Source organism: Vidua chalybeata, chromosome 26 (assembly GCF_026979565.1).
Source record: "Vidua chalybeata isolate OUT-0048 chromosome 26, bVidCha1 merged haplotype, whole genome shotgun sequence".
NCBI lineage: Eukaryota > Metazoa > Chordata > Aves > Passeriformes > Viduidae > Vidua > Vidua chalybeata.
In genome coordinates, this window is record NC_071555.1 from 4156193 (window position 1) to 4178830 (window position 22638).

The 22638-nt window shown below is 50.0% G+C and overlaps 3 protein-coding genes across 3 annotated transcripts; 2 read left to right on the forward strand and 1 right to left on the reverse strand.

Moving 5' to 3' along the window:
* Positions 1 to 4180: 4180 nt before the first annotated feature.
* On the forward strand, positions 4181 to 8647 carry LOC128800321 (feather keratin 1-like). The gene is made up of 3 exons (XM_053965436.1): positions 4181 to 4205; positions 7915 to 7952; positions 8321 to 8647. The coding sequence occupies exons 1-3, from the start codon at positions 4181 to 4183 to the stop codon at positions 8645 to 8647; spliced, it is 390 nt and encodes a 129-aa protein (XP_053821411.1).
* A 6167-nt stretch (positions 8648 to 14814) lies between these two features.
* On the forward strand, positions 14815 to 18876 carry LOC128800319 (feather keratin 1-like). The gene is made up of 3 exons (XM_053965435.1): positions 14815 to 14839; positions 18168 to 18205; positions 18550 to 18876. The coding sequence occupies exons 1-3, from the start codon at positions 14815 to 14817 to the stop codon at positions 18874 to 18876; spliced, it is 390 nt and encodes a 129-aa protein (XP_053821410.1).
* Positions 18877 to 21761: 2885 nt separating this feature from the next.
* On the reverse strand, positions 21762 to 22638 carry LOC128800327 (feather keratin 1-like). The gene is made up of 2 exons (XM_053965440.1): positions 22516 to 22638; positions 21762 to 22119 (listed from the first exon to the last, which is right to left on the reverse strand). Exon 2 carries the CDS (start codon positions 22096 to 22098, stop codon positions 21793 to 21795), a length of 306 nt encoding a protein of 101 aa, XP_053821415.1. The 5' UTR covers positions 22099 to 22119; positions 22516 to 22638; the 3' UTR covers positions 21762 to 21792.

Below are 22638 nucleotides of genomic sequence, written 5' to 3' on the forward strand. Positions count from 1 at the left end.
AAATAAATGGAATTACAACATCAGAAATGTTTCGCCATTGACATCTGTCAATGTTGACAATTGACAATCTGTCAAATTTGACATCTGCAGGAAGAAGTAATCCCCCCCACCAAGCCTTCTGCCACCACAGAGCTTCATAACTCCTGACAGATGCCAAAGTAGCAGGAGCAGCAGGTTGGCGGGTCCCCTCAAATGGCAGCATTGTAGCCTCTCTTTGGGAGCAGGTCGTTAGTCATGATGCCCCCATGTTTCTCTAACTATGAATTGGCATCTGGAGGAACTCTGCATGGTCAATTCTGCTGGATACAGGTGCAGGAGTTACTGCATTACATGGTGATATTGCTCCTAATGAAGAGACTTCCCAGACCTGTGCCTTGGGAGGCAGCTCCACCCCCACCCTCCAAGCTATGGTTCTCCAACAATAGGAGACACCACCCCATTTGTCATGAAGGTGTTAATTGCCCCAGTTAAAGAATATATCTTGGGCATCGCTGTGCTGGCAGGGTGCACTGTTGAAACACTGAATGATCACTTTTGTTTCAAGACTCCACAAGTGAGATTTCCCACTCAATCTGTGTCTGCTTTGTGTGGGCTCCCAGAGTGTCCTGATTGAGTGTGCTTGAGATTGCTCAAAAAATCACCAGCAAGGGTATGAACAAAAGTCTTGTTTAATATTAAACTACAAAGCACAATTGATTCTTTATCAGGATTCACTCTACTTGCAAAGGACAACTAGGGACAACAGGAGGACAACAAAGGTACAACAAGGCACAACAAGAAAGAAGCGAGCAACAACAAAACAAAACAAAATCCAGGCAATCAAAACAGAAGTGAATTGAAACTACCTAGGGGTAGGGGGTGTGTCTGTGTTTAAAAGTGTAAACAAGGTTGAAAAGGAATGCGGCCTAAAGCTTAACAACACTTAAACTTAACAGTACTTTAACTTAATGTATACCTTAATTTATATCTTAAACTTAACAATATAACAGAGAAATAACACTTAATAGCATCTAGCCTAAAGTATAACTTAATCTAACTTCCAGATTTGCTATAGCATATGCTCAGAGGGTATGCACACAGACATAATCAGTGCAAGATAAGGTACCTGTGGAAAAATTTCCCTCAGAAGTCAGTGAAAATATTCACTTCAGATGATTTTGCATCTCCTGACAGGCAAAGGATTGGGCCTCGAGGAGTGAGGGTATTGGACCATGACATGTTGTGGTTCGGTGATCCTCTGTTGCTGTTTTCCTCTGGTTGCATCAGTGGTGGTGGTGGATGCAACCTTCCTCTAGAGCATCTTGTGCCAATGGGGAGGAGCCATGAGAGCACCAGCACACACACACACACACACACAGGCAGACACAGACAGACAGACACACACACACACACAGACACACACACGAACACACCCACACACAGCAGCTCGGCAGTGAAGGCGTGGGAGGGTCCTGGCATGGAGTTCCACCGTGCTTTATTTCAGGCAATGCTGAAGGAGTCCGGGGGTCAAAGACTAAGGAGGGTCTATGGGTGTAACAGTTTAGTCAGAAACAGATAGCTTTTCCAGGCATCATCCTGGGGAAAATCGTGAGAATGCTCAGAGAAAAGAATTAAAACAATTCTTATCTTAGTCCCCACACCCAGTGTTTGTGAACATGTGGAATGATTGTACGTGATGTTTATGGAAAGAAGGTATTGTTCCTAATTAACCAATGGTGTGAGGGATGTTGTTAAGAACCAATCAGGTTCTGGGTGAATGATCCTGCCTACAAAATATAGCTCCTAATAAAATTCCTAATAAAATTCCTAATAAAGCTCCTAATGAAGCTCACTTTATGCCTCCTGAGCATGGAGTCAATGTTGCTTTCCTTCAGCCATTCCTAACTCAACGGCAAGAGGTCTAGGGTATAAATACAGGGAAAGAGGGGGCAGAGAAGAGCATCGGGGATCCAATGGTCTGAGGGCTCAGGGGGGGTACACTGGGAAGGGACCAATAGGGAATGCCAGAGTGGATAGGTGGGGTTACAATGGCCAATGGGATAACAGGGAAGGAAGAACATTCTAGAACAAGAACATATAGAGGTGGGAAAGACCAATGGGAAGACAGAACTGGGACAAAATAACACAGTACTGCAGAGCACCATGGGGAAAACTTCTTTCCTCACCCTGAGCTGTGAGGAATGCCTGGAGCCTAAGGTGCTTCTCTGCAGGGGATCATTGTTGCTCTCTCCCCAGTAGGCCCATGGGTCCCCCAACTCTCTCTTTTTGTTGAATTAAAAAGGCTTCTCCTATCTCTTCAAGCACTTTACAAAAGAAGGGAACATAAGTAACATGACAACAACAGTAACTAAAACTCATAAAAGTATTAAAGCAATAACTCAAAGAAGTAATAGTACATAAAATTAGGATACAACTGAAACAACTGAATGGGTAAGAACTAATTAAACAACGTCGCTAGTAGGGTGTACACATGGGTCTTCTGTTTCTCAGCAGCAGATCTAGTTTGGATATCGGAAAAAGAGTCTTTCCCTAGAGAGTGGTCAGATATTGAACAGGTAATGGTCACAGTCCTAAGGCTGCCAGAGCTCAAGGAACATTTTAACAATGCTCTCAGGCACAGGGTGGGATGGCTGTGGTGTCTGTGCAGGGCCAGGATTTGGACTCGATGATCCTCGTGGGTGCCTTCCAGCTCAAGTTATTCGGTGATTCTGTGAAGGCTGAGCTCTGGGCGCAGTTGCTATTTCACCTCCACAGCCAGACATGTCCAGTCAATGAACCTCCTTCTGATAGCAGCCACTTTTCAGAGGATGGACAGAGGGATGAAAAGATTCTGAGGTGGAAATTTTATCCTTCCATATCCCAAGACCACACTTCCTTGTAGACTAGCCTACGTTGACCTGGCCTCACTGCACTGTTCCAAAGGCTGAAAGAAACTATTAAAGGCTCCACTAAGTCCAATACTTCAGTGACAAAAACTTTTTTGGTCTTTGCAGAGGTTTTTGTCCCACAACAAAAAAAAGAGGGATTGTTTCCAGGTGGAGCATTTAAGCATAAGTAAATGGATTCTGGCATGCAGTTTTTGTGGGTAGTGGACTCTCTAGTGACAAAGTGGAAATTTCATGGCATAGAAAGGATTGGCACATATGGACCAAGTTACACTGGTGCACTAGAGAAAGAGTGGCGCTCTGTATAAACTTTCCATCCACAGAGATTAAAGTTGGCCCTGGATGCCATTAGCAATAAAATCCCTTTGGCATCTGGAATGTCATCATCCTGCTAGTTTTGCAAGATTTAGAAAGCAGAAAGTAATCCAGTGTCTGACTAAGCAAACTTAATGTAAGCCTGTGCTACCAGTCACTTCAGAGCCACCCTCAAACACCTCTCAGAACAAAGACTGAGCAACATCTCTTTCCCTGGTTGTCTTGGGAGAGCATCTGCAGGAAAAATGACACAGAGGCAATGGCTCAAATGCAGCATAACTTTAATGAGTCAAGAGAGGGAAATTAGGTCATTTCGAGCGGTGGTCATGGTGCAGTGAGTACGAGGGACAGATAAGAGATTGTACCCCATGGCTGTAGCTGAGAAGCCTCTAGAAGTCCATCTGCCCTACAGAGGGAGCAGGGCCAGCAGGTGCTCCCCAGGCTGGATGTGTGAGGCTCACAACCCAGGGAGCACAAGGGAACAAGGACACAGGAGGGAGATGACAGAGGGGAAGAGGGCAGAGACAGGGATGAGCTGTGCTTCCCAAGAGTCCTTTTGCAAGGGCTGCTGGGGTTGCTCAGCCCCTCAGGAAGCAAGAAGCCGATGCTCCATCCCCAGTGAAGTACCATCTTGCTGAGTCCATAGGTTCACACCCTGGAATCATCACCAGCAGCTTCAGCAGGGGAAGCACCTCCTGCCACAGAGGCCACTGCCCAAGCCAGAGAGGCCAAAGCCCCCAGAGTTGATGGGCACTCCCTGAGAGCTGAGGATGCTGCCAACAGCAGCCGAGGTGGAGGATCCCACGGCGGTGTTCTGTGGGAAGGAGCTGAGGATGGGGCCGGGCAGGGTCACCACCACAGGAGAGGGCTGGATGGCCACATGGGAGTCCTGGCACTGCCTGACACAGGGCTCATTGCAGCTGTTGGCCAGCGGGGTGGGGCCGCAGGGCTGGCAGGGCCGGCACGGGCTGTAGCAGGACATGTCTTGGGGCTGCAGGTACACCTGGCAGAGAGGACAGGGGGGTAGAAAAATATAACTGAGTAGAAGTCTCTAACACCACCACAAGGAAAAGAAGACATGAGCTCACACAAAGAGCTGGAAGGATCATAAAGAGGCCCACAGGCTTCTCATTCTCCAAAGCCCAAAAGAGACCTGCAAAGTGCAACCAAGCTCTAGGAGATCCCTTCCTAGCCCATACCACAGGAGACACCTAACTGACCTCTAACCTCTCTCCATGTCGCCCCTTTTGCACCTTTCCCTCTCCCATAGAAAGCAAGCCCAAAATCAGGTATAGAACAGAGAGATAGCTTTGTGCTGAAAAATCCCATAGAAGCATAATGATGAGAATGAATAAAAGAATAAAGAGCTTCAGACTTACCTTGTTCCCAAGGAGATTGTGTGCAGGAGAGGAGTGGATGAGGCAGTGAGAAGATGGAACAGCTTTTATACTGCTCCTGTGCCGCCCCAGGCCCACAGTCACTGCATGAGGACAGTAATTTTCCAACAGACTCATCTCCAAAGCAAAATATCCCACCTAATGCCCCAGGTTGTGTTTTGTTTTCCATCACCATTGCCAGTACATTTACTCATTTCTGACGTGCCCATTATGCTATGTAGGCTCCTTTCAAGTTCCAGGATGACAGATCCAATGATTTCCCAAGATGGATCATGTCACTATCACCAGAAGATGTATCCTCAAGTGCAGGAGGGCTCTGTGCAGATGTAGGGCATGTTCCTTTCAAACCCCATTACTGAAAGGTTTGACTCTCCCCCTGCCAGACAGGAGTCTGTCCTGGGTGCACAAAGGCTCCTGTGCCTAATGATGTGACTTATCCTTCTCCCTCAATCCTTTACAGATTTGCTTGGAAGAGTCATCCCCTCTCATGGCACTCTGTGGGGGTCTCATATCACTGCCTTCAGTCACCATGAAGAAAGAAAATGTCATCCTTCCTAAGGACCATGATTACAGTTCTGGTGGAGTCAGGTCTCCCCTCACTACATGAGGGGCATGTTGGGGCTTGGCACAGCACCTTGTTTGTCCAGTCTCCTCACAGTGTCATGAGCTTTGGCTGCATGCCTTAAACCCTGACCAGCAGGAGAGACTTTTCCAAAACATGTTGACTGTCCTGTGAGCCCCTGAAGCTGTGGGAGTGTTGGCAAGGAGGTCATGCTGTCAGCAGTGGTTGTTGTGGCTGCCTGAAGCTGTGTACTCAGGTCCAGCCCAGTGCTTGCACCAGCTTTCCTGGGTTATGGATGCATCTGCCCTTGCTGGAGGGCAGTTGTGTCCCTGCAATGGACATGGGTCTACAGACAGCACACCCTCCTGGCTTGGCCTCACACCAAAAGGCTCAGACACGGCCAACCCAAAATTAGAGCCTGACTTGTCACTGGTAGGGAGAGTCTCTCCCTGGAAATTTGCCTACTGAAGGCATTTCCTTGCTCTCCTGGAACACACCCCCACTGCTTCCATGTCTGCAGGGCAGAGAAGTGCATCACTCCTTGATGTGGTTTGAGAGCTGGTTTTGTACCCAGGGCCCTTATGAGCACATCCCCTCCCTCAGTGTTCTGAGGTACGTGGCACTGCAGGGGTTGTCACTGACAGCTCTCATTTACTAGGGAGTTGGACAAGTTCCTGCTTCCCCAAGGGTGCTGGGTTGCTCTCCAAGCGAGTCTTTTTGGGCATGGCAAACAAAGTATGCTGAAACACAGATGCCAAGAGAATACTCAATGCACGGGACCATTGATGAGTCCCAGCCAGTGCGGAGATGTTTTCTGCAACCCCTTCTATCCCTCCACAGAGCATTCAGGAGAGCTCCTCAACACAGCATGGTCTCTTTGGCCAGGAGAATGAGACTTCTGCGTCCACTTCACCCTCCAACCTCTCCCCAAGGCATATCTCTCATAAGAGGAAAAAGAGCTGAGGCTCTAAGACTGTAGCATAGCTCAGTCTCCAGCCCATACTGCTGGAAGAGGTTTTTCATTTCCAAGAGCAGATCTTGCCATTTGTCCTTCTTGAGTGCTAGAGGGCTCCTGTGGCCCAGTTCTCCAGATAGTTGATAACTCATTTATAGAAGCCATGGAATGCATTAGAAGGCTTTCACTGGTTAACTCTTGTCAGGCAGTCTTTTTTTTTTGACAGCCATTCACTCCTGAGAAGGCTTCCTCACCTTCTCAGAACTCTTTTAGGGGATGCAGCAGCCTGGGAGATCCTGTAGGTGAAGACTGAGAGAATCACTGTCTCCTCTATCTCTGCACTTCCGAGATTATCTTCCATCACCTGAAAGACACCTTATTCCTGAGCAGCCCAGGATATTGTCCGATGCCATTTCCACAAGGGCCCAGGGCTGTCCCATGGTGCCCTCCAGACCCCCTGTCCTCTGCTACGAAGCTCATTGGCAGCCAATGATCTCCAGCCTGTAGAGGGGAGGAGATTTTTCTTCCCCCAGTGCAGGACCTTGCATAAAGGAGTTAAAAAGTGCTGGCCCCCATCTAGGCCCTGAGTGCACCAAGTGTGAGTGTCTGCCAGCTGGACTTTGTGCCCCTCATGCCAACCCTTGGAGACCAACAATATTCACAGAGTTCAGTCCTCTGTACTACTCACTTCCCCAGCCTGTATTTCATCCATTTGTCTCCCAGGATTGTTACAGGCAATAGCATCAAAGGCCTAAGTTAGATGAGGTGAACATTTGTTGAACTTCCCTCACCCTCTACAGCTAGGCACAAAATCTGACAATGTAATGAGATTTGTCAAGCCTCCAGAAATCCATGCTGACTCCTCACAGGCAACTTCTTTTATCCTGAGAAGTTGCTGCCAGGTTGGTTTGCTCCATTGCTTTTGTAGGGATTGAGGTGAGGCTTGGCTCCTTCTTCATGGCCTTCTTGAAAACAAGAGGTCCACTGGCTTTCTCTCAGTCCTGAGATGTATTCTGTGAGTGCCAAGTCTTTCAAAGGGAGTTGAGAGCAACCAGACACCAACCATCCCTCCTGTGGTGCACAGAATCAAACCACACACACTCATCTCAGTCCATCTGTTAATATGTTCCCACACTGATCCTGCCCTAGTGCAGGTGAGCCTTTCCTGCTGATGACTTTCCATGGAGCCCAATGTCTTGACAGCAATTCCTGCTAGTAAAGACCAAGAATCCCTTGAGTACCTCCATTTTCCTGTAACCCTCATCTTCAGCGAAGCTGCTCCAATCATCTTTTGGACTTTTCATCTACCTCGAAGAATTTCTTGTGCCCATCATGTATTTTGCCTGGTGCAAACCCAGGCAGGCTTTGGTTGTCCCTAGTCCTGCATACTCAGTCAAAGTGGCAAACATTCTCCCCAGAAAAAAGCTCAATAATAGGAAAAGAGCTGAAACTTCTTGCTACAAGGGGAGCTGTATACAATTGCAATTCACTCCAAGCCAACATCCCCTGTGCTCATGACACCCCACCACACTTCAAACACATCTTCTGCCTTCACTGACACAGCATCACCCAGAATATCCTTGGGTGCCTCATCTCAGCTCATGAAAGCAGAACAGGAATGTTGAAAATGAGGAAATGAAATGGCAGCACAGGTTGACAGAAACCAAAACACAACCTACACCACTACGTAGAACATTTTGTTTTTGAGGTGAGTGTTGGAAAATTACTGCTGTCATGCAATGTCTGTGGGCCTGGGGCAGTGCAAGAGCAGTATAAAAGCAGGTCCTTCTCCTCACTCTCTCATCCACTCCTCTCGCCTCCATCTCCTTCAGTACAAGGTGAGTCTGAAGCTTTTTCTCCTCTTTCTCTTCATATTCCTCCAATGCACCTCAGCTCATACCTGCCCCAGTCCTACGTGGGGTCTTGGAACTGCTATCATGGGAGAAGGAAGGGGAAGAAGTTCTGTCATCACCAGAGCTGAAACTTGGTTAAGTGTCTCATGAGCTATGGGCAAGGAAGGAACTTCTTTGGGCTTGGTTGCTGTCCAGAGGGTTCTTTTGGGCAGAAAGTAATGTGATACCTGTGGATCTCACTGCAAAGTTCCCAGCTCTTTTCTCCAACTTGTGACCTATCTCACTCTTAGTGGGGGAGAAGACTGCTCTTCATCCACAGTTTCTGTTCTGCTCCCCTCTTCCCTGTCTCACAGGCGCATCTCCAGCCCCCAGACATGTCCTGCTACAGCCCGTGCCGGCCCTGCCAGCCCTGCGGCCCCACCCCGCTGGCCAACAGCTGCAATGAGCCCTGTGTCAGGCAGTGCCAGGACTCCCACGTGGCCATCCAGCCCTCTCCTGTGGTGGTGACCCTGCCCGGCCCCATCCTCAGCTCCTTCCCACAGAACACCGCCGTGGGATCCTCCACCTCAGCTGCTGTTGGCAGCATCCTCAGCTCTCAGGGAGTGCCCATCAACTCCGGGGGCTTTGGCCTCTCTGGCTTGGGCAGTGGCCTCTGTGGCACGAGGTGCTTCCCTTGCTAAAGCTGCTGGTGATGATTCCAGGGTGTGAACCTATGGACTCAGCAAGATGGTACTTCACTGGGGATGGAGCATCAACTTCTTGCTTCCTGAGGGGCTGAGCAACCCCAGCAGCCTTTACAGAAGGACAGGGCCAGCCTGAGCTCTTGGGAAGCACAGTCCATCCCTGCCTCTGTCCCCTGCCACTTTCCTTTCCCTCCTCTGTCCTTGTTCCCTTGTGCTCCCTGGGGCTGTGATCCCCGCCCAGCCATTCTGGGGAGCACCTGCTGGCCCTGCTCCCTCTGTAGGGCTGGCAGATGGACATTGTCTGAGGTCTCCACCACAGTTATTTGGTGCAGACTCCTATCTGCCTCTGGTGCTCCTTTAACTCAGATTTACCTAGTTTTCATCTTTTGACTCATTAAAGTTCTGTTGCATTTGAGACATTGCCTTTTTGTCATCTTTTCCCCTGTACTTGCCCTCACAAAATGACATGGGGGGTTATTGAGTATGCTGGTACGGGGACAGTTATCACAGGATAGCTTTGACTAAGCTTAGAGGGTGATCCTCTGTTTTTCAAACTTCTCTACCTATCTAGGGCTGGATGGAATGATTCAACACAGTTCAATGACTAGAGCTCCATCAGAGTTGCTGCCACATGAAAAAGGGAGATTTCCTCAACTCTTATGTTTAATTTGTCTGTCAGAAAAGCTGAGACCCTTGTGCCCAACCCTCTGCCAGTGACCAATAAGGGGGGCCCTGCACTGAGCCATCCTGCTGGATTGGAGGCAAGATCGACTGACTCAGTCAGGAAAACACCATCAGAGTCAGGGAAACCCCTCAGTAGGTCTTCCCACTTTTTGACCCCTTAGTGGGTCTTCCACTGTATTCAAGTATGTTCCCTGCTGCCAGAGACTGCAAACACCAGTGAAGGACTGACACTGACAGTTTATGGAATAATACTCTGAATAACATAAAATTGTGACAGGTTACGGTTCGAGGATTGGCAGTGATAGTATCTGACTGCAGAAATGTATTCAAAGACAAGCTCTAATCGCCAATAAAATTATTCAGTGCGCACAGAGTGTGGTTCTTATCGAATAAGCATCCCAAGTTCAGCCTGTGGACTATCCCAGCAGTTATGATGGGAGTCTAGGCTCATGTTCCACTGATGTTAACCAGCACCCCCAGGTCCTTTCCCCCAGGCAGCTTTCCAGCCATTCTGCCCCAAAACTGTAGAGATGTAGGGGACTTTTGTGACCCAAGGTCTGGACCCAGCATTTCTTCTTATTGAACCTTATACAATTGGCCTCAGTCCGTTGATGCAGCCTGTCCAGATCCCTCTGTAAAACCTTTCTACCCTCCTGAAGATCAACAGTGACATCCAGCTTGGAGTCTTCTGCAAAATTATTGAGGATACACTTGATCCCCTGGCCCTGGTCATCCATGAAGATATTGATCAGAAGTGGACCAAATACTAGGGCAACACCACTAGTGACTTGCCATCAATTGGACTTAACTCTATTCATCACCACTCTCTGAGCACCACCATAAAGCCAAATTTTTATCCAGTGAACACAACCCCCATTAGAGTCAGGAGCAGTCAGTTTCTGTGGAGGTCCATGAGCCTACTGGGGAGAGGGCACCAGGAATGCCCTGCAGAGAAGCACCTTAGGCTCCAGGCATTCCTCACAGCTCAGGGTGAGGAAAGAAGCTTCCCCCATAGTGCTCTGCAGCACTATGTTAATTTGTCCCAGTTCTGTCTTCCCGTTGGCCCATTGGTGTTCCCTACCTCTTTTACCCCTATATGTTCTTGTTCTAGAATGTTCTTCCTTCCCTGTTATCCCATTGGCCTTTGTAATCCTGCCCATCCACCCTGGCATTCCCTATTGGTCCCTTCCCAGTGTACCACCCCTAAGCCCTCAGACCATTGGATCCCTGATGCTCTTTCCACCCCCTCTTTCCTTGTATTTATAACCTGGACCCTCCTTTGTCTTTGGCCCATGGACTCCTTCAGCATTGCCTGCAATGAAACACGTTAGAACTCCATGCCTGGACTGTCCCATGCCTTCACTACCAAGCTGCTGCGTGTGTGCCTGTCTGTCTGTCTGTCTGTCTCTCTGTGTGTGTGTGTGCATGTGCTGGTGCTCTTGTGGCTCCTGCCTGTTGACACAAGGCGCTTGCAGGGAAGGTTGCATCCACCACCACCACCACAGACAGCAACAAGTTTCTCCAAGAAAATTTGGTGGGAAATGGTGTCAAAAACTTTACTAAAGTCCAGGTAAACAACTGCTACAACATTTCTCCTGTCCTCTTGGGTAATCTTGTCACAGGAGATCAGGTTAGCCAAGCAGGGTGTGTGTTTCATAAAGACTTCTGACTGGGCCTGATCACCTGGCTGTCCTGAATGTGCCATGTGATTGCACTCAAGATGAGCCACTCCGTAACCTTCACTGGTGCCAAAGTCAGACTGGCAGGCCTGTAGGTCTCTGGATGCTCCTTTTAGCCCTTCTTGCAGATGCATCTTTCTCTCATTAGACCCCAAAACTCACTACAGTATTCTAGATGCCATCAGCCAAGTTCTGAGTGGAGTGGGATCATCACCCCATTGATCTCCTGACTATGCTCTTGCTCATGTATTCCAGGATGCTGGTGCCAGTCTTTGGTGTCTGGAAATAGTTCTGGTGTCTGGAGATAGCCCTGCCAGTGGCACCTGTTTAGAAGGCATTGCCACAAAAGCATTTTTTCCTGGCCTTGCATTTGGGCTGCTGTTACTCAGAGGGAGAAGGACAACTGACTGCTACCAAGCCGGCTTCTGATGAGGGCTCTGGAGGGATGTGTGTCACCACACCCAGCTGTATCCTGCAGCGGCTCAGCCACTCCCCTCTCTCAGCTGCAAGTCTCTACAGCCTGTGTTTCTGTCACTGCACTGCTCAGGAGAGCTCCTGGACAGCTCTTTGAGATACTCAGCACACACCTGCTGACTGTCTTCCTGCCCTGGGTTTCTCCCTGCATCCATCTCTCAATATAGTTTTCCAGGAAGCCCTAGGCACAGGCAGAGAAGGAGGAAGGTGAGAGGAACAAGAGCTGCCTGTGGGTCTGTGTGGTGTGTTGATCTCAATCAGCACTAAGCTCCCACAGGCCATTCATATTCCCTCCACTGTCACAGAACCAAGAACTGAAAAAGCGAGAGTGAAATACCCTCAGGTCAAGAGAAGGGCTGTTTGAGAAGCAAAGGGACAAAAGAGAAAAAAAACACAAGTTGTACAAATGCAGTCACCCACCACCTTGCACCAGCAGACCAATGCCCAGCCAGGCTCTGAAGAACAGCTACTTTGGAGAGCATGTCTATAGTTTTTTGCTGAGCATGTCATACGGCATGGCACAGGCTTTACATCAATTTAGCTAAACCAGAGGGAAGACATTCCCACTTGATTCTTCTTCACTGGCACAGTGACAGCCAGAGAAGGAGGAATTGTTACTTTACCTCTCTCCTCTCATGTTCTCATCTCTCCACTCTTTACCTTGCCTTCCATTGCCTTTAGAAGTCATGGATGACCTCAAACCTCCAAATCATAGCACCCAAAGGAGACCCACTGCACAGTGCCCCATCCTCCCTTCCTTTTGTGACTGTTGAAGGCTCACCATGCACCCCAAACTTCCCCAGGGCAATGCTCTCCTCACCACTGGTCCTACAATGTCCACAGAAAAGGCAGTAAATAATCATTCTTACGGTGGTTTGGTTTTATTTGACTACTAGGTGGTGGATTCATAATTATTAACTTATTGATCACATCCACAGGGATGCCTCAACATCCCCCAAGCCATTTCACTCCCAATAAACACATCTCCTATGCAGGTCCTTTGACCTGGCTTCATTTCATGGGCAATTCACTTCCAGAAGAATTGGAATTATTCTTTTACTCTTCTCAAACACTTCTTCTGCAAGAAAACTGACAGACTTCTTTCAGCTGTCTTCCCTCCTCAGCTCATGTACACTACTTTCCACCTCGGAGGCAGGCTCTTAGCACCCCACTTCCTCCATCCTCCCCAGGAAGAACCAGGGGGGCCATCCAGTGCAGTCCTGGACCTCAGTGGGAGAGCACAGGTGACATGGGTCACCCTTCCGCCGCCCCTCCCAGCTGAGGTGCTGGCCTGTGAGCACATGGAGAGAGATGTTTCTCTAAACTTTAAGAACCAGGAAGATGCTCTTCCACACATGGTGCATCCTCTTTGCTGAAGGACTGGATTCCTGACCAGACCTTTCTCCCCTTGACTCAATTCACCAGTGAGATGGTCCCATTCACCTCCTTGTCCACGATTTTTTTCCACTACCGGGACAATTACCATAGGTGTTGTTTGGGTCCCTACCTCAGCCCTGGTGTTCTCATGTGTGATTTGGGTGTCTGCCTCAACTACTGTGTTCTTAAATGCAGTTCAGATGCATGACTCACTCGTGACATTCTCAGAAGTGATTTGGGCCCCTGTCTGGACCCCCATCCTCTGATAGCACTGGTCAAGCTCCAGGGTTGTGTTAAAAGATGCCACCAGCCACCTCAGGACAAGTTTCACTGTTGCCACATCAAAAAATTCTCTCATCTTACACCACCCTGACACCAGATACCTCAAACACCACATTAAGTCAATAGAGTTAATTAGTATTTTTCAACTCCTCACACTAAGATGGGAAAGGACTTTCTGAGCCTGCACAACAAAACAACTTGCATCACTCATGGATGAGAATGGAGAGTTCTATTTGCTTATCCCCCACACAGTCTCATGTTTCCTGGACCTCAGGTGCCCATCAAAATGTTCAATCACTCCCTTTCCTCAGAGAGTATGGTCGGAGAAGATAATATACTGTGTGTGGAGATAAAGGTAGTTTAATGAAGAAAAGCAAGGAAAGACTGCAAAAACACAGGAGGAAAAAGAGTTGTATTATCACCTTCCATCAATTGTCAATTTCCAGCCTCTCCTGGGAAGCAGGGACACAGTACACTTAGCAGTTTCTTTCTTGACAAACAATGTATTAATAAATGCCCTCCTGCCAGCCCCCTCTTCCTTTCTCAGCATTTTTTGCTGACCATGATGTCACAAGGTATCAAATATCCCTTTGGTCAGTGAGGGTCAGGCAGCCTGGCTATGTCCTCTCCCAACATCTTGACCACATCCACCTTCATGGCCTTTTGCAGAAGAGGGTGGAAAGATAGGGTTGATGCTGGGCAAGCACTGCCCAGAAGAACCCAAAATATTTTTGTGTTATCAGCACCATTCTAGCTCCAACTGTGAAGAACCAGAGAATGGTTAATTTGGTGAAATTGAACTCCATCTTGTGTAGAACCTAGACAAGGCTATTATCCATCACTGCATATTCATCCCAAGCAAACCCACACAAAAACAGCTCTTAAAAACATATTTTCCCCTGGGCATATTGAGAAAGAACCTGCAGAGGAAAGAATGACACAAACATATGGGCTGGGATGCAGCAGAAATTTAATGAAACAAAACACAGAAACAAGGTTGGTCCGTCGGGAGGTCCCAGTGCAGAGAGCATGAGGGACAGAAGGAAATCTGTGCCCCAGCTGGTGTCCATCTGCCAGATCCAGAGAGGGAGCAGGGCCAGCAGGTGCTCCCCAGGATGGCTGGGTGGGGATCACAGCCCCGGGGAGCACAAGGGAACAAGGGCACAGGAGGGAAAGGAGAGAGAGGCAGGGGACAGAGGCAGGGATGGGCTGTGCTTGCCAAGAGCCCAGGCTGGCCCCGTCCCTCTGCAAGGGCTGCTGGGGTTGCTCAGCCCCTCAGGAAGCAAGAAGCCGATGCTGCGTGCCCAGGGCGGTTCCATCCTGGGAGTCCCTGGGTTCCTTGCCCAGGGCCAGCGGCAGCAGCTTCAGCAGGGGAGGCACCTCGTGCCACAGAGGCCACTGCCCAAGCCAGAGAGGCCAAAGCCCCCGGAGCTGATGGGCACTCCCTGAGAGCTGAGGATGCTGCCAACAGCAGCCGAGGTGGAGGATCCCACCACGGTGTTCTGTGGGAAGGAGCTGAGGATGGGGCCGGGCAGGGTCACCACCACAGGAGAGGGCTGGATGAACACGGTGGAGTCCTGGCACTGCCTGACACAGGGCTCATTGCAGCTGTTGGCCAGCGGGGTGGGGCCGCAGGGCTGGCAGGGCCGGCACGGGCTGTAGCAGGACATGTCTTGGGGCTGCAGGTGCACCTGGCACAGAGAGCAGAGAGGAGCAGACCGTGAGCGGTGTTTGAAGTGCAACCTGTCACCACACCATGACTCAAGCCAAGATGGAGACAAGAGCTGCAGATGCAAGGATGCCCACAGGTTTTTCCTCACATTTAGCCCGTAGGTTCCCTGCCAAGAGCAACCAATCTCAGAATGTTCCTGCCCAGACTATCACTCACTTCAGCAAAGCCCCAGCCTCCCTCCATATGACCCTCTTTCACATTTCACCTCTCACAGAGAGCAGTCCCATGATGCAGCATAGGACCAAGTGACAGGTAAGCACTGGAAAACAGGAGGAGGAAGAGGAAGGAGAGTAGAAAAGTGACCTGACTCACCTTGATCCCAAGCAGACTGAGGCAAGAGGAGTGGATGAGTGAGTGAGGACAAACTCTCTCTTATATTGCCCCTGCTCCACCCCAGGCTCACAGTCACTGCACAAGGGTAGTAATTTTCCTACAGACTCACCTCCAAAGCAAAATATCCTACCTAATGCCACAGGCTGTGCTTTTCTTTCCATCAACATTGCCATTTGTTTTCCTCATCCCCGACATAATCATTAGGCATCCAAGGATCCTTTCAAGTATGGAGATGAAAGACCAAAGGCTTTCCCAGGAAGGGATACAGCACAGGCAGAGGATGTACTGGAGGTGTCTCTGGAAGGAAGGGATCATGGGACCAGGGAAAAATGGTAACACTGATTTCCACCCTCTTTTACAGACAGTAAGGTCCTGGTGGGGGCAAGGTGTGTTGTGTGGTTGTTTGGAGCTCTGGGCTTGGCTACAGCCCAGTACTGGAGATGTTTTCTCTCTGCATGGCTGGAGCTGCCCTTGCTGGAGGGGAACTCATCCTGGCCTAGAAGAAAGCCTGCAGACATCACACACTCCTGGCTTGGCCTCACACCAAAAGGCTGACACACAAGCCAACCCAAAATTAGAGCATGACTCGCTACAGGTGGAGAGAGTCCCTCCCTGGAAATTTGCCTATTGAAGGCATTCCCTTGCCCTCTGGGATGCATCCCAGCTGCCTCCATGTCTGCAAGGCAGGGAAGTGCAGCACTCCTTGATGTAACCTGGTTTTGTACCCAGGGCTCTCTTGAGCACATCCCCTATTCTCAGAGCTCCTCTTGGTTTCTTGTGTTTTTCCTGGACCTTTCTTAATCCTTGGCCACACGATGCCTAAGCTGTTGCAAGCTTTTCTAACCTCTTTTACTCTTCACAGGTGCCTCCATCCTGCCAGATGCCTGACTGAGTGTAAGAAAAGATCTTAAAAAAAAAAAAATCTTACACTCAGTCAGGCATCTGGCAGGATGGATGGGAGCTGTACATTGCTACCCATTTCCTCCCTGACATCAGCTCTTCCTCTCCACTTTCTGTGGTGTGACAGCCAAGACTGCCCTTGATTCCAGTGTTCACATCCAGTTCTTCCTTCTCAGAGGCAGCTGTGCATCACTGTTTTTTCCCCATGACAGACTGAGACTGGAAGGAACCTCTGGAGATCACCTAGTCCAACCACCCCTCTGCACAGCATGATCAGCTCTTGGAGGATACTCAGGGCCAAGTCCTGAATTTCTACAAGCACAAACAATCCTCAACCTGCCCGTGTCAACCACAGGCAAGTTCTTTATCATCCTCACACTAATAATATCTTCTTTATGTTTCCCCGGAATTTCCCTATTTCCAGTGTGCCTATTTCCTCTTGTCCCTTCTCTGGAGAAGACTCAGCAGAGCCTGGCTCTGTGTTCTGGACTCCTCCCACAGCTCTTTTAGCCACTGCTGAGCAGTGACCCCAGATGCCCCCTCTCGTCCAGGGTGGACAGTCAAGCAGCCCCTCCTGTTCCAGGGGTTCCAGTCAACTCATGGGCTCTGAGACCCTTTGCTGGACCTGCACCAGTATGATTGTGCCTCTCTTCTACTGGGCAACTGCTCTTTATGGCACTGATTTCTCAGCACTGTAGAGCCAAGGAGAGGGGTCACATTCCACAGTTGGAGAACAAACCCCTTCCTAACGCAATCTTGGATGCTGTCAGGTGCCAGTTCCACAAAGGCCCAGGGCTGTGTCATGACGCCCTGCAGGACCCCCTTTGGTCTTTGCTCTTTGCTCTTTGCTCTTTGCAGCTCTTTGGCTGCCCCACAGCCCCAGCCTGTGGGGGACAGGAGTTTCTCCCTCCAGCCTTGCAGGACTTTGCCCAAAGGGGTTAAACAGTGCTGGCCCCAGTCTGAGCCCTGTGGTGCACCAAGAGTGAGTCTCTGCCAGCTGCACTTCAGCCCATTCATCAGAACCCTTGGAGACCTACAGCCAAGCCAGATTTCAGTCATGGCCTTCTAGAAATCAGGGTGCACATTTTCTTTCTCCCAGTCCTCAGCTGTATTCCCTGACTACCGGGACCTCCCAAAGGGTGTTTAGAGGTGCTTTCTTTGACACCAAGGCTCATGCATCCACTACCACGTTGCACACACTCATGTCAGTCCAGTCTGTTTAAATGTTCCCACAGCTGATCCTCCTCCTCTGCCATGGGGAGGTTTTCCCTGCTCCAGACTTTCTGAGGAGTATCAGGATCCTGTGACACTAAAATGAAGACCAAGGCCCAGAAGCCTTGAAGAACCTTCCCCTTTCCTGTAACCCCTGCCCCCAGTGAAGCTGCTCCAGTCAGCCTTGGCTCAAGCCTCCCTCCCCTTTGCTGTTGCCCTGTGTGGAAGATCTTCTTCTTTCCCGCCACAAGCTTTCCGGATTCAGCTCCAGCTGGGCTTTGGCTTTCCAACCCCAACTCTGGAATGCTCAGCCTGCCAAACAATCTGCACCAAGAGGAAGGGAGAGGAAAGCATTTCCCTGGAGAAGCAGTGTCCAGTGGGCGCTGGAGTGAGGTGAGAGGAGGAGAGAGCAGCAGGCAGGACGTGCTGTGAGGAGAGGAGCCTTTGGGTGCTCTGCTGCTCTTTGGGGCAGGGCAGAGCTGGGGCTGTCCCTGCAGAGGCAGCTGCCAGCAATGGCAAGGCACTGCCCCGAGCCACCATGCCCTGCCTGCACGGGACCCTCCGGCATGGGGACACATCCTGTGCCTGCACGGACACGCTCTGATCCCGGGTGTCCTCGGGCCTCGTGTGGCACACGTGAAAGGAGCTGCAACACAGAGCAAGCATGTCAGAAATGAGGAAATGAAATGGCAGCGTTGATGGAAATCAAACCACAACGTGTGGCGTTAGGGCGGATATTTTGCTTTGGAGGTGAATGTGTTGGAAAGTTACTGTCCTTGTGCAGTGCCTGTGGGCCTGGGGCAGTGCAGGAGCAGTATAAAAGGGGGGTGTTCTCTTCGCTCTCTCATTCACTCCTCTCACCTCCATTTCCTTGGGATCAAGGTCAGTATGAAGCCCTTTCTTTTTTTCCTTTAAGTTTTCTGAGCCTATTCACCCTGTTGGTCCTGTGTGGGTTGTTGAAAGCAGCTTGTTATGGGAGAGGGAAAGGGCTGAAGCTGTGCAGGGAAAGAGGCTGAGTTTTGGCTGAACTGTCTGCTGTGCTGTGGAGGAGCCCAGGGCTTGGTCACTCTTAGGGGGATTCCTTATGGCTGAGTAGGAAGGGAAGCTGGTGGGCCTTTCTAAACAACACTGTGCAATTTTGCACCTCTGGCTTTTCTCCAGATGATGGACGAATAGAATCCCCTCACTCAGCCCTGTGCTCTGCTTCTCACTTCCCTGTCTCACAGGTGCACCTGCAGCCCCAAGACATGTCCTGCTACAGCCCGTGCCGGCCCTGCCAGCCCTGCGGCCCCACCCCGCTGGCCAACAGCTGCAATGAGCCCTGTGTCAGGCAGTGCCAGGACTCCACCATCGTCATCGAACCCTCGCCCGTGGTGGTGACCCTGCCTGGCCCCATCCTCAGCTCCTTCCCACAGAACACCGTGGTGGGATCCTCCACCTCGGCTGCTGTTGGCAGCATCCTCAGCTCTCAGGGAGTGCCCATCAACTCTGGGGGCTTTGGCCTCTCTGGCTTGGGCAGTGGCCTCTGTGGCACGAGGTGCTTCCCTTGCTGAAGCTGCTGCCGCTGGCCCTGGGCAAGGAACCCAGGGACACACAGGATGGTACAAGCCCAGGGATAGAGCATCAGTGCTCTATCTACCACTCAGAATGACTTCTTCCTCATCTTTTGACTCATTAAAGCTCTGCTGCATCCCAGCCCGTGCCTCTGTGTCATCCTTTTCCCTGCACATGCCCCCCTAACATGTCCAGCAAGAGAGGTGTTGCTGTGTGGTTCCGGGAGGGCGTTGTTGGAAGTGGTGTTGCCATGATTGTCAACGTCGCATTCTTTATGTTAACACAGCGTTGATTACTCATATTTAGTGTCACCTTTCTAAATTACCCTGCCTCTCTCTACCTGCAAGAATTACATCACACAGTTCAATGACCACAGATACTCCAAAAATACTTTTAGTTCTCCCAACAAAGCTTTCAAGCTTTCTCTTCTCTGTTGTCAGCAAGCCTGTGTCCTCAGCCTCTCATGCACAAGTAAATGTCCCACTTCACTCGCCACTCTGGTCAATCTTCATGTATTTCACTTCCCTTGCTGGAGATCTTTTTGTGTTACAGTCCAGTAGGCAGCACAGCATATTCATACCATCTGGGGAGTGCTGAGCAGAGTGGGATCTTTGCTCCCATTGATATCCTGTTGACAGTTGTGCTCTGCTAGCCCAGGATGTTGATGACAATCCTTGCTGTCCAGGAACACTCCTGGCAGTGTTTCTGGACACCAAAAAGCACCTCATCCTTTTCAGAGATTGAAGTGTAGGGATTGACAGACACGGACTCAGTTTATGCCAGCAAAGCAAAGCCAGTTTATTACACAAGTTCACCAGTATTTATAGGTCACTACATTTGTACAAAATGTTCCACTCAGACCTCTTTGTCCCAGTATCTTTAGAAATACAATCTTCTTGATTATCATTCTTACTCTAGTAATGTCCTTGTTACCTCTTTAACCAGCAAAATCCTTGTTCCATCTTCCCTGGTCAGAGTGGTCAGCGTCAGACGGTCAGAGTGACCAGACATGATGTCTTCACTTCTGTTCTTGCCTTGAATTTATCTCTGCCTCAGCTTTCACTGTACCAGGGCCAAAAGGTCGGTGGCACTAACCAGCTCAGCTTCTGTAGCTGTCCGATCTTCCACACTGAACGATGTGACAGGGTTGCTACTACAAAGCCAACTTCATGTGGAAGGGGCTGACAGCTGGTCTTTTAGCCAGTAAGAGTTAGTTGAAGAGGAGAAGCTGGTAAGAGTCACCTTTGCCTCTGAAAAGAGTTCTACCAAGGTCATCAACATGAAAACCAAGGAGAAGAAAAGATAAACAGGGGGGCCTTGCAGTTGGATGTTGGTGGAAAACAGTGGTGGAGACCACTCTGGGCCAATGAACATTATGTTGATTTATTGTAGCCAATGAATAGGTATAAACTTTATGAGAAGGTATAAAAGACAGGATGCTGTTAAAATAAACAGTGAGAAACTTTCTGGAGTGCATGCTGTTCTTCTGTGTGTTGAGACCATCTCAACAGCGACAACTTCAAATCTGGACTCTCTGAGGACATGTGTCACCATGCCTACCTGCATCCTGCAGCAGTTCAGCCCTTCCCCTCCCTCAGGTAACCCTAACCCTAACCCTGCACAGGCCTTTGAGACCCTCAGCCCACACCTGATGCTTCTCCCTGCCTCCCTCTCCCCAGAAACTCTCCCAGGAAAGTTGCATTCTGGAAATCCACAATATCAGAGCAGCCTGGGAGAAGAAAGGACTGAGAGCAGTCTTTAAGGAAGGCATGGGGACACTGGAGATTGAGAAGTCGACATGAGACAGCAATGTGTGTTTGCAGCTCAGAAATTCCATCAGGCCAGGGCTGCACAAACAGAAACATGGCCAGCAGGTAAAAGGAGGGGATTCTCCATTTCTTATCTTTTCTTCTTAAACCTCACCTGGAACTCTGAATCCAGTCAGAAGTCCTTAATTCAAAATAGGCATGGACCTGTTAGAGCAACTCCAGACAAGGGCTGCAAAAATGATCACACGGATGCATTGCCCCTACCATGGAGAAAGGCTGGAGGGAGTTGAGGATTTTTCAGGCAGGAGAAGAGCAGGCTCTGGGGAGACCTATTGATATGTAAAGGGGATGAATGAAGTTGGAAAGAGATGTTTTCTCAAGGCCTGCAATAATTGGACAAAGAGCAAGAGTTTTAAACTGAAATAGGTTAAATACAGAAAGGACATAAGGAAGAATTTTACAGTGATGAGTGGGATAAGAGACTGGGAAATGTTGCCTAGAGAATGATGGGGTGTGCCATCTTGGGAAGAGTTCAAGGTCAGGTTCGCTCCAACCTTATGTGATGCAGTGAAGGATATCCATATCCATGGCAGCAGAGTTGGACTGATAAACCATAATGGTGTAGACCTATTCTGTGCTCGCATGGTAACAGGGCTCTGTGAGAAGGCAGCACAATGCACTCTGTCCCTCCCTCTGAGAACATCCTGTGTTAGGATGGGATCTGATGGAGCCTGATGGGAATCCAGTACTTCTGTCTCATCAGGAACACATTCTCCCCTGAGTACTTGTGTCTCAGTGTGGAGCTGAGAAAGGAAAAGGAAAAGAAGAGCAAATAAAGTGTATGTTTGTCCCTGGACAATGTAGGGAAATTCTATCCTGACCAAAGAGGCAGAGAAACTCAGCACCCAGAGGGTGACTCGGTGCACACTGAGCACTCCCAATGCCAGCCTGTGCTGGCAGCCACTGCAAAACCAGCCCCAACAACACCCTCCCAGAAACAGCCCTGGGGCAACATCTCTGCCTTGGGACAGTGTCTGCAGAGCAAAGGATGACACAAAGGCACAGGCTGGGATGCAGCAGAATTTAATGAGTCAAAAGGGGGAAAAGAGGGGGATCCAGGAGGAGGCCACAGTGCAGGGAGCAGCTTCAGCAGGGGAAGCACCTCGTGCCACAGAGGCCACTGCCCAAGCCAGAGAGGCCAAAGCCCCCGGAGCTGATGGGCACTCCCTGAGAGCTGAGGATGCTGCCAACAGCAGCCGAGGTGGAGGATCCCACCACGGTGTTCTGTGGGAAGGAGCTGAGGATGGGGCCGGGCAGGGTCACCACCACGGGCGAGGGCTGGATGAACACGGTGGAGTCCTGGCACTGCCTGACACAGGGCTCATTGCAGCTGTTGGCCAGCGGGGTGGGGCCGCAGGGCTGGCAGGGCCGGCACGGGCTGTAGCAGGACATGTCTGGGGGCTGCAGGTGCACCTGGCACAGAGAGCAGAGAGGAGCAGACCGTGAGCGGTGTTTGAAGAGCAGCCTCACCACACCATGAGGGAGAGCCTTTCTCTCAGCCCCTGTGAGCACCACCAAGAAGACCAAAGCCAGGGACAACCCCTCCCAACCCACAGCTCAGGAGACACCTCAGTCTATATCCAGCCTTTCTCCATGATACATCTGCCCTCTCCCATGGTAAGCAGCCTCAAGACACAGCAGGGAACAAAGACAGAGATATGATATATGATATATGATATATGATATATGATATATATGATATCTTACATATGATCAGAAATCCCAGAGAAGCACGAGGTGGAAGACAAAATGAAGGAGGAAGGGCACAAGGAGAACCCAGAGGAAGACAAGAAAGGGCTCAAGACTCACCTTGTTGCCAACAAGATGGAGCTGAAGGAGTGGATGGGAGAGTGAGGAGAAGGTCCTGCTTTTATACTGCTCCTGCACCGCCCCAGGACCACTGGCACTGCACAGGGGCAGTAATTTTCCTAC